Here is a 12,655-nt window from a genome sequence, read left to right as displayed (position 1 = left end):
AAAATGAAATCCAACTTTCCTTCTATCTCCCTCTTGTGGCAAAAATTCCCTCAGTTATTTTACAACAGTAAAATCTGATCATTGAACCAATACTAACTTCCAATTAATCCAAACTGGGGGGGGGGGGTAGTTTTTTTGTTTTTTTTTTTAACTATAAACAACATAACATTGAAAGAATTCATTTTTAGTACTTTCAGTTGGTCCTGTTCACAGTTCATAACTTTCCATTTAAGAAAGTTCAATTTATTAAAGTTTCACTATACAGTATTAAGTCTAATGTATAAAATACTGGACAAAATATGAAAACTGCAGTTGTCATGAATTTATACAAATATCTCTTTTTTTACCCTCTATTATTCATCTGGAACCCAAGTTACTAAAACTCAAAAGGGACTTGCTTAGAGGGTACCCAGGTGAGGACAGCTTTAATGTAGTAGTAATATAAGCTAATAGGCTCTTAGTTCTAAAAAAGAAGGAATTTGGCAACTGATAGACATTCCCTCTTCTTAGATTTCCTTATAGACTTGTAATAGAAGAGCCCTGATTTTCCTGTAGAACAAATTTATCCTTTCAGTTTGGTAGACCATGTCCTGGCTCCTAATAATTTTCCTCACTTTTTAAGTAGTCATTGAAAACCTCTCTCCTTGTCTCAAGCAGCTTTTGTTAAATTCCTTCATAAAATCTCCTATGAGGAATAAGAAGAATATGAGACCATGTTATACTATTCTATTTAATCAGAATAAAATTACAAATGATACAAATATGCATAGCAACCAGTAGATAATTACATACTTTTACAACAATTCTTAATAAATTTATAAGGTCTCAAACATTCAAACATTCTACTTTGGTGTTAGTAAAGTTAATTATAGTCTTTTATGTTTGTTCTGCACGTTAGCTAAATTCCTCTACCCACCTCCTTAAAACTCCCACTGCTCTTATAACCTGTGCTCCCATTTTCTTTCCTTTCCAGCATGAGTTAATGGCTCTGAGATGCTGTGCATTCTTTGTTCCCTTTTTCATAAAAATCAGCTTTCTTTCCTGCCTCTTTGAACTTACTCTTTACATTCTTTCTTCTAGTTCATTGCTATCATTTGAATGTGACATCCCAAGTTCATGTATTACAAACTTAATACCCAATTTCATATGTTGATGATATTTGGAAGCCCTTCAGAGGTAATAAGAATTAAATAAGGTCATCAGGGTGGGATCATCCCATCCAATGATGGCGTCAGAGGAAGAGAGAGACCTGAGCTAGCAAATTCACCTTTCTCAACATGCAACACCCTTTGCCATGATATAATGCAGTAAGAAGGCCATTATCCAATACAGAGGAGATGCCAGGACCATGTTCTTGAACCTTCAAGTCTCAGAAATGTGAGCCAAATCAACCTTTATTCTCTATAAATTATCCAGTCTCTGCTATTTTTTATAGCAAAAGGGAATAGAGTAGGATAACCTTTTTATATCTTTTTTCACTAAGTCAAACTTATTCTATCATCTAATCATGTAAATGTCATTAAGTAAAACCTCACAAGTGAAACTATCATCCAAATATAAGAAAAGTAAAATTGATAACATGCATTCTGTTCAGGGAATGAAAAAATACAAATTTCTTAATCCAGATAAATTAAAAATGTTAATTCACACAAAGCAGAAATAAGGCAAAAGAAAAAAATAAGCCAATAAACAAATCTTAGTAAGAATCGAACCAATGCAAACTGAGACAAATTTAATTGTTATTCAGCAGCCAAAAAAAAACAAGTTAATGCACAGTTTACTTAGGTTTAGAAGAAAGGGCATAACCTTTCTGGAGACAATCATGTTCCACAACTTAGTATTTTTTGCCTAGGAATTTATCCTAAAGAGAAAATCAGTTAAGCTGTGCACAGTGGAGCACTCCCATAATCCCAGCTATTTGGGAGGCTAAGGCAAGAGGATCACAAGTTCAAGGCCAGCATGGGCAACTTAGTGAGATCCTGTCTCAAAATTAAAAATAATAAGGGTTAGGGATGCAGCCTACTTGTAGAGTGTTGCTAGGTTTAATCCATCAAAAAAGAGAAGAAGAAAAAAAGAGAAAATCAATCAAGTTCACAAAAATGTAAATGTAAAACAAAAATATTCAACACAACTATGATTAAATAATGAAAATTTTAGCATCTAAATACTTATCTCCAGATAATGGTACATTCCTAACAGAAACAATACAGCCTATAGAAAGGATACATATCTGCATATCTACCAGCAGAGAAGGTATCCCAAAATAAGCTAAGGTACTGTAAAACAGCAGGTAGTTTATAATCCCAGTTATATAAAATCTTGAAACTATTTTATGCTTTATATTTTTCTTCTTTAAATGGAGAGGGGGTTACCAAAATACTGACTCTGAAATATGTGAATTGAACATATTTCCCCTCTCTTTTTTCTTTTAATTGAGGTAAAATTCACACAACATAAAATTAATCTGTCTTCTTTTAAACCTTTCCGTATTATATTTTTGAAGTTTTTACAATTATCATTAACTGTTTTGTAAACAGAAATAACAATTATAAAGATAAAACAGCATAAATAGAGCAACTATAAACTAATGTTAGACATAGAAGATATATTCACTCATTTCCAGCTTAAAATAATTCTACATTTTATAAAATGCTTCCTTTAACAATAGCAGCCCTAGTTTATTCTTATATTTATTTACAAATTACCGCCTAACAAGTAAATTGAGGGCAAGGAATATTATCAGAATAGTTTTAGTTGATGTGGTCAATTTAAAATATAACCAACTCAAAATAAAGAATTTCTTCTAAAAAAAAGAAAGAATAAATTTTATTTTCAAAAATTTGATTCATGCAAAATATTTCAGACACATAACTAATGTGAATGGCAAGGTATACAATTATAGAATATACTTACCAAAACAGCCCAGTTGTTTGTATGGCCACTTCTAAAGAATTGTTCTGCTTGATCCTATCAGTCAAAAACAGCAAAATGATTTAAAAAAAGCTCCAATTTTCCAGATAAAGACTGTTAATAATCAGTGAAGACTCATGGACTTTAATCAATATATGGAAGTTTCTGAAGATATTAGTGTTTGACCTTATGAACAAAATAAAGAACCAACCTAAATAGAAATTAGTATAAGATACTATATTGAGGGGGGGAAAGCCCTAGTTTAAGATACTATGTGGGGGTTGGGAGGAATCCATAGTTTAAAATACTATGGAAAAATATCCTTGAACTAGAAATCTGGAGATCTAGATTTCAGTCTTGCTTGAGACTAATTAAGCAAAGTAACCTTAATTAAGATGCTTGACTCCTGGACTGAGTATATAGCTTAGTGGTAGAGTCCTTGCATACCATGCATCAGGTCCTTACATCCTCAGCATCACCAAACAAACAAACACACACACACACACAAAAAAAAAAAAAAAAAAAAAGGAGGAGGAAGAGGGAAGAGAAGAAGGAGGAGGAAGAAGAGGAGGGGGGGGACCTTCCTTGATACTCACTCTCTTTCTATGTGAAATCAAAGGATGCCAACTCTACCACAGTGCCATTTTACTGGTCTATAAAGATATGTGTGCAAGAGCCTCTGCTTTAAAAAATTATTAATCATTATACAAATGAAAGTTTATTATAGAAATCACATTTTACTCTTTCCATACCCTGAGAACTATTAGAGTGTTCTTTACAGAGAATATAGAATATCTGTTCAAAAGATTTTACAAGATTATCGTTCAAAACTGCAGCCTCACCAGAAGGATCACTAGTTCAAGAGCAGCCCCAGCAACTTAAGGAGACCCTGACTCAAATTTAAAAAACAGAAAAGGCTGGGGATGTGGCTTAGGTGTAGAGCATCACTGGGTTCAATCCCCAGTTCTAAAAAAGAAAAACTGCAATTTCACCTCATCATTTTCTTTACCTTATTTTCCTCATTATTATATACCATTAATTCATTTACTATGCATACTATTATTTTCCCATAGGGTGTAAGCTCCAGTAGGACAGATGCTTTAATTATTTTTCAAAAATTGGCACATAGTAAATTTTGAATAATTTTTTACTTTTTTATTGGGGGAAGGGGCATGTAACTAGGGGTTGAACCTAGGGGTGTTCTACCACTGAATTACATCTTTTTTTTTTTTTTTTTTGTGGTGAGACAGGGTCTCACTAAATTGCCCTCTGGGAGTAGCTCATATTATAGACATGTATCACCATACCAGGCTTTGAATAGATATCTTTTGAATGAATACATAGTACACATGCCTTTACTGACAGTGAACAAAACAAGAATCCCCTAGAAAACTGAAACTACATGAATGATGGGTTCAGAAGAAGAAACTATTACATAAAAGTTGTACCATAAAACTACAAATTTCAAAATCTCCTTCTAGATTGTATTCTAATAATCTCTCCATTAAACTCTCCATTAAACATGAGTTTAATGTTTATGAAAATGTTTATGCCAAGAACTTCTCAAATATTAATATTTTACTTTTAGTAATATCAGTTTTTAATCCCCATAAGAAAAAACTCCCTACTTCCCCAACCAAAACAATCACTACTCAAATTTCTCACAGAAGTCTTTTTAATCATTTAATAATCATTGCTGTTCATTTATTAAATCTCTGCAATTATGTTCACTCTTTAATATTGGTCACAATATTAAGTCAGACAGATGTGTTGATGCATCCATAAAAACTGCTGAATTTGGTGGGGCTGGGGCTACGGCTCAGCAGTAACACCCTGGCCTGGTGTGTGTGAGGCACTAGGTTTGATTCTCATCACCATGTATAAATAAATAAAATAACATCTATCAACAAATAAAAAGATATATATATTTTTTTAAAAAAAACGACAGAATTTTTGTTTTTGTTTTTGCTGGGGGATATTATTGTAGGACTATTTGTTTTAAAATATTTTATCTCAAATGCAGCCAAATCTTCCTCATATGCTTTTAATTTTCCATTCGATTTTTTAAAACTGTGAATGATTTTTCTCATGTCTTGATTCTACATATAACAATTCATATCTTTCCTGTCAAAACTTCATTCACTACCTATTCCTACTATATGCTGGGCACTTTATTCAAACTCTCCAATATATTTGATTGAACACATAGTCTAGCATACTGCCACGTACCATTTCACCCATCTGTTATGGATGTTTGAATATTTGCCATCCAATACCATCTTGAACACGATATTATTTATACATTAAAATAATAATGGATCGAAACCATGCTTACCTCAGATCTGCTCCCAAACAGTATTAATTACAATAACAGTCAAAATGCTTGGGTTCAAATTGGGCTCTATTACTCACTAGTTGTATAAATTTAGGAAAATCATTTAACTTCTCTGCCTCTACTATGCTATCTATAAATGGCAATAGCATTATTTAACTCACCAAATGCAAGAATGGTGATTAGAACATAATGCACAACAAATATTAGCTGTTTTAATTATGTGGCTAACAGAAAAATTTCAGGGAGAATAAAATAAAAAGTTCTACTCAAATATGTATGAGTAGAATACGCAGTTTTTTCCTCCCCCTACAAACCCTTGTCTATACTATAGTTGTCTATACTATAGTTGCCCAGATGTTGAAGAAAGCAAAGTCCTATAGTGGATAAAGTATTGGCTTAGGAATTTGAAGACCTCAGCTAAAATATGGCTGGGTGAGATTGAGGTAAGTCATTTAGCTCTTTAAATCACTTTTCTGATGCAGAAAATGAGAGTTGACCCAAAAAATCTCTAATGTACTTTTCAGCCCCAATATGCTTACTTCATTAAGACTTTAGTGAAAATTTTGAAGTGGTAACTCTAATTTTTTAGACAATATAGTCATTATAAAGTTATTTAAATTATGTGTAGTTAATGAAGCACCTCATATGTTCCAGGTACCACATAATGTACAGTCCTAGGAAAATCACTAAAAAACATGCTGTTTCTCTTAAGAATTCCAGCATTTAATAAGGAAGACAAGCATACAAACACATCACTTTACTATGCAACATTCATTAATTCATCATATTCATTGGACATCATGTACCAATCACTGCCCTGAGTGATTAGAATACTATAATGGGCAAAAATAGCCATAGTACTTGCCTTCAATAGGATAGACACATACTAAGCATAAATAAAAATGAACTATAACTCCTATAAAGCAAAGAAAATCTCTATTTAAAAAAAAGTATAATACGGGGACCTGGCAGAAAACATTTCCCTAAAGAAATGGCATTTGGGTTAATCAAAAGATGAAGAAAGGAGGGAAGACAATTCCAAACAGAGGAAATATGGACCAATGGCAGAAGAGAGCTAAAAGGTTTGATAAACTGAAAGAAGTTTGGTTTGTTAAACTGAAAGAAGTTTAGTATAACTAGACATCTGAAAGGGAAGAAACAGCAAAAGAATTCTAGATGTAAGCAGGGGAATCTATGGGTCTTGATGAAGATTTTTTTTAATCTGAATTATTTAAGATTTGTTCTTTACCTTTAGAATAGCAGAACAACATTAATGGATATAACAATGACATTATCAGATGTGGATTTTAAAAAGTTATTCCGGCTGCAACTTGGAGAACAAATTGGAAAAAGACTGACTCCTGACAAACCACTTAGGAAATTACTGTACCCTAAGTGAGAAGTATGAAATAACAGTACAAAGAATGCATGGTTTGGGGGAATTGGCTCAAAAAACCAAAGGTCAAATGTTTTCTCTGATAGACACATGCTAATTCAAAATAAGGGGGGTGGGTAGGGAAGAATATAGAGTTACTTTGGATTCTGTAGAAGGGAGTGAAGGGAAGGGAGGGGTTTGTGGACAATAAGGATAGGAGAATGAATCTGATATTATTACTCTATGTACATATATGACTAGATGGCTGGTGTGATTCTGCATCATGTACAACCAGAAGAACAAGAAATTATACTCCATTTATGTATGATGTGTTAAATGCATTCTACTGTCATGTATAACTAATTATAACAAATTTTAAAAGATAGAAAAAAAGAAGAAACAAGTAAAAAAAATATAAAGAATACATGGGCTCTAATGGATAACTGCTATATTAGCTGAATGTACCAACTACAACAGTAAAGGGAAAAATAAGAGACAGGGAAAGGTTCTACAGAGATTGTTTTTACCGAAACTTAATAAAGGAACAGACAAAAGAAATTGGAGGTGTAAAACCTGAAACTGTGAAAAAGCACAGCAACTGTGCAGCTACAAAAAACAACAATGGGGTCAGCCACAATGGCACACACCTGTAGTCCCAGGGACTCACGAGGCTGACACAGGAGGATCACAAATTGAAAACTAGCCTCAGCAACTATGGAGACCCTGTCTCAAAGTTAAGGGGGAAAAAAAGGGTGGGGAGCACTGGGATGGAACCTAACTGAAAAAAAAAAAAAAAAAAAAAAAAGGATTTAATGTAAAGGAGAACAGAAGCCTAAAGGAAACAAAATAAATTACAATAGTATAGCCAAGAAACGACCATAGCCTGAATTACACCAGTGAAACTACAGAGGTAAAGGCACTTATAAGAGTTCAGAACACAAAATTTAGCGATAATTAGGACTCCCGGGTATCTAGCTTACCAGCAACACTTTTGGGCTACGACATACAAGAGAAAAGAGATGTTTAGTTTTTCCTTGCCTGCCTTTCTAAAAGGAGGTGAGATAAAACTTTGGACACTGATTTCCAAACGTCTGCTGACTATCTGGGCCCCTTAATCAGCTGAACATGCAAGTCTGAAAATGATGCTAGAGATCAAAATTATAGAACTGAAGAACCATCTGAGCACAGTGTTAGTAAACACATTAAAGACGGACGGGGAGTGGGGCGGCGCCTGGGAGGCTAGTATAAAAAAGAGTACCCATCCGACTGTTATCAAAAGAGCCTTGCAGCCGGGTGTGGTGGCGCAAACCTATAATCCCAGCGGGTCCGGAGGCTGAGGCAGGAGGGTCAAAAGTTCCAAGCCAGCCTCCGCAATTTGGCAATTTAGCAATTTAGCGAAGCTCTAAGCAACTTAGCGAGACCTTGTCTCAAAATTTAAAAAACAAAAAGGGATGTGGATGTGGCTCAGTGATTACGAGTCCCTGGTTCAATCCCTGGTCCCAAAAAAAAGAAAAGAAAAGAAAATCCTATTAAGTAGGAGGGAAGTAGGTACTGCACTCCGGTGTGGACATTCACCTGCCAGGAAGGACTGCACACACGTAGGAGTAAAGGCAAGTTCTCCTCTGTCTCCAAGGATTTGATTCCTTTCAATAGCCATTTTTAAAGACTGAAACTGAAAGAGATGATCCTGTCCGGTTCCCAGGGACACCCTCCCCACCCGCTAGCGCTGGTGAGGTTGAAGATTCCAGGAGGGAGGCTGCTGTCAAACTACTGTGTATGGGACATCTGCCACGTGCTCGCGGCCACTACACAGCCGTCCTCCTACGGCCAACTCATCAAAATAGCCCAATTCCTACCTCGAGCTGACTAGCTGCCAAGCTTCCGAAAGACAAGAGCAACAAGGCAGCCAGGATAGCCGCCAGACAGCCGGGAAAGCAGGCGGCGGCCATGCTTGCCGGCTCCGCACTTCCGGTACCTGGAGGGGCGGGACGCGTGCCGTAAAGCAGCGCGGCGGGTGCGCTTGCGTTTTATTTGTTGCGACCTCCTGGAGACCCGCCCTCCGCCAGCTTTTAGGACTCAGCGTTTTCAATCCAAGTTTTCCCGGGAAATGAAGCGAGATTACTGGGGGATGCTGGGTTTTTAGTCCTTAACTGCGTTTTCGATTTTTGTATTATAAAGTAGATATAATATTTAAGGAAAAAAAATGAAAGGGGAAAGAACCTATGAATCCACAAATTTTAAAAAGCGATTTCTCTTTTTGCATAGTACTGCCAGTTCTTGAGAGTATATGAAGCAGGTTATGGTGGGAAGAACAAGTATTTTGCCACAAAAGGTGATAAATTTCAAGGGGAGATATGGGTGAATGCTGCAATTCAGAGACTGGAGGCCTACTAGTAGAAGGATGTGACTATGTTTTTCTTCTTTAGTGAATTCTCTAATTTTAGAGCTAAAACCAATCTGAAAACAACAAAGATCACGTAGCTATGTGCCACCATTCTCTCTCTCTCTCTCTCTCTCTCTCTCTCTCTCTCTCTCTCTCTCTCTCTATATATATATATATATATATATATATATATATAATTTATATATATAATTTTAAATTCTTGTAGTATGACCATGGTTACAAGATGCTTCATAGTCCTTACAATTTTAACATTTAATGGTAACATAAAATTCCATCCATTATTGATGCTTCAACTAAAGAAGCAATTGCCCCTCTATTGAGCAATACAGCTATTCTAAGTTTTACTGTGGGAAAATAATATTATAAAGAATATTTTTTTACACTTGGCATTCTATCTGTCGAGTTATTTTCTTTTGGTAATTTTCCTCGAATAAGAGTCGTGGGTCAAAATATTTAAAAATGTCTTTAACAAGTACTCAGATGTTGCTTTCCAAAATATACAAACTTGCAATGCTATCAGAATACACAAGCTAACACCAAATTACACCATTTTTTTCTTTAAATTCCTTGATACAAAATGTTACCTCAAGGTTGTTTTACTTCTAATTCTTTAATTACTATCAAGATCTTGTTATTGTTTCCAAACTATCTGTGTGTACTCTGATATAAATTTTCAGTTCATATTTTTATGTTTTACATAAAAATTGGAGAGTCTTTATAAAGCAGTATCATTAACCTTGCTGTATTTTATGTTTTTGCTTTTCTCATTCCCTATCTATTTCCCTTTTGTTTCATTTGTTTCATTTTCATTTGTACTTTATGGGAGGTTTAATGCTAATTACTCAAATTTAGGTTTTATATTATATGAAGCCTAGAAAGTTAATACACTATCAAGAATGCCTTTCGTTTACTCATTAATTCAACAAAAACTTATTGAATGATGATAACATACGAGCAAGAAATACTTAGAAGTTCTTGCACTAATGAACCTCACATTCCTGTAAGAAAAGCAGACAAAAAGAAAAATAAATACAATAAATTCACATGATACAAATAGGAGAAAGTGATAGAAAATGGAGAAAGGAGACACTCCCTTCAATGGTGTGGTCAGGAAAAAAAACTAAGGTAACTGTTTCAGTCAACTTTTTCTCTGGTATAACTAAAGATCTGACCAGAGGAGGAAAAGTTTATTTGAGGGCTCATGGTTTAGGAGGTCTTAGTCCACAGAAGGCCAGCTCCATTCTTCAGTGCTTGGGGTGTGGCAGAGGAAAGCAGCTCACATCATGGTGACCAGAAGGCAGAGAGAGAGACTCTACTCACCAGATACAAATATATACCCAAAGCCACACTCTGATTCCCATCTCTACCACTTCAGTTAATCCCTGTAGGGGATTAAATCACTGATTGGGTTAAGACTCATATCTCTGAACTTTATCATTGTCTCACATGTAAGCTTTTGGGGGACACCTCACATCCAAACCATAACAGTAACATTTGATCCGAGACCCAGATGATGAGAAAGAGCTAGAAAGGCAAATCTCTGAGGGCAGCAGATTTCTAATGTTTAATTTCTTGTTTTCTTTTAATTTTGTGTTTAACTCTTACTACTGGAATATACTTTGGTCTGTGCTATAAGTTACCAGGTTAATTATCTATTGCTATATAACAGGCCACTCAGAACTTTGTGGCATGTCCTCAGAAACACAGGGTGATGACCAACCAGTACAGGGAGACATGAGTTTATGGGGGCCAGAGGCAGAGAGAGAGAAACTCTCTGCTATACCTATCTGCCACTACTTTTATCAAAACTGGCATCCAACAAAATTTTCTACATACTCCTTACCTTTCCTATTGTCTCATGATACTCCTTTATTAAGTTCTATTAAGTATAGTATTTCTGAGTATTCTATTTTCTTCCAATAAAACATGTCTATTTTGAGGCTATTTAGTTTTAAAAGTAATGGGTTTAGCACCTTTATCATTAGCTCTTGGATTAGAATATTCATTGTCATGTTAAAAGAAGCAGATTTCTATTCCTCTCTCTTCCCCCCTCCCCCTCCCCGCCTCCCCAGTTGAAACTGTTTTTCAAATACAGGCAACAGCCAGCTTTACACAGAAATGAAGGACATGTGAACAGTTGTAAACACATTTCCTATTAGAAATATTTTTTATCTATTAAAATATAATATTGTTTATAATTTGTTTGGTTAGAACTATTAGCCATAGTCTGGGTTTAGACTAGAATTCCATTCAGTTATTCATTAACTTAAATTATTTAGTAAGTGAATTAATTAAGCATTAATTTGATAACTGAAAGAGAAAACAGGCATTTTATTGATCAAAATTCCACTAGGGTTTGGGGTTGGGGCTCAGTGGTAGAGTGCTTGTATAGCACATGTGGGGCACTGGGTTCAATCCTCAACACCACATAAAAATAAATAAATAAAATAAAGTCATTGTGTCCATCTACAACTAAAAGAAAAATGTTTTTAAAAATTACGCATAGATGCACACATTTCTGGTTTCTTTAATAAAAGTTTTATAGCTGAGCATTATAGTAAGTCACTCCACAAAGTCTGTCCAAGCTGTTTTTACTGATATTCTTCAATCAAATGATAACTAAGGTTGACCTTCCTAATTCCAAGATCCCTACTGATCATAGATTATTCTTGCCTTCTTCTTTTATCTGTATGGCTTCCTTATCTTTCCTCCCCCACTCCCTTTCCTTTCTGCATCAAGAAAATGACTATGTTATTTTATTCATTCAACAGATACTCAGGAAACACTGTTGTGATTTGGGTATGAGATGACCCCCCAAAAGCCCTGTACTAATGCAGGAGATGAAATTATTAGATTATGATTAGCCATAACCTAATCAATAGATTAATTCATTTGATGGATTACTAATTTGAATGGTCTAACTGGGTGGTAACTATAGGCAGGTTGGAGGAGGTGGGTCACTGAGGGTGTGCCTTCGGATTTATATCTTGCTCTCTGGCTCCTCCCTCTCTTTTTTGCTTCTCAGCTTCCATGAGGTGAGCAGCTTTTCTCTATCATACCCTTTCACCTGTTCTGCCTCACCCCAGGCCCCCCAAAATTGAATCAACCCACTATGGACTGAACCTCTGAAACCATAATCCAAAATAAACTTTTCCTTAGGTTTTTTGTCATAGTGAAGCAAAACTAACAAAAGCACCAGCTATATACCAGGTGTTGTGCTAGGCATAGGCAACACATAAGAGCAGAGACGGAGCAAGTTTCTGTCCTGACAGAGTTTACAGCCTGGGGGAGCCAAACATTAAAAATAGAAGCATTTAAACAAATGTAAAATACTAATAGGAAAGTTCCTCATGGGGGATCCAACCATTTAAAGAAAATCCAGAGTAGGTTTCCCTGAGGAAATGAATTGAGCTGAAATTAAAAAGTTACTGAGGCAAAGGAGGAGGATTTAGGGAAGAGGTGACTGTAAAGCAGAGCAAACAACCCTTACAGATCCTTTGTGGAGGAAAGGGGCGACTTGTTAGACTAATGCTTTTAGAATGGCATTAGTCTTGCAGTTCACAGAAGAGAACAGAGAGTGCTACAAGATAAGGGCTGAATTGCTAAGCGGGTGCCACCTCCCTTGAGGGCT

General features: G+C 35.4%; 1 protein-coding gene across 1 annotated transcript in view; it reads right to left on the bottom strand.

Annotated features, from left to right (window-relative positions):
* Pigk (phosphatidylinositol glycan anchor biosynthesis class K) overlaps window positions 1-8,584 on the bottom strand; it is a 142,674-nt gene extending 134,090 nt beyond the window's left edge. The window contains exons 1-2 of the mRNA XM_076863713.2: window positions 8,477-8,584; window positions 2,914-2,967 (exon numbers count right to left, since the gene is read on the bottom strand). Of these exons, the coding sequence (XP_076719828.1) occupies window positions 2,914-2,967; window positions 8,477-8,569 (147 nt within the window). The 5' untranslated portion in view covers window positions 8,570-8,584. The remainder of the gene's footprint in view (window positions 1-2,913; window positions 2,968-8,476) is intronic.
* Window positions 8,585-12,655: the final 4,071 nt, after the last annotated feature.

The sequence above is a fragment of the Callospermophilus lateralis genome, chromosome 7 (genome assembly GCF_048772815.1).
Source record: "Callospermophilus lateralis isolate mCalLat2 chromosome 7, mCalLat2.hap1, whole genome shotgun sequence".
In the NCBI taxonomy this organism is placed as follows: domain Eukaryota; kingdom Metazoa; phylum Chordata; class Mammalia; order Rodentia; family Sciuridae; genus Callospermophilus; species Callospermophilus lateralis.
This window is presented reverse-complemented; position numbering and strand designations above follow the sequence as displayed.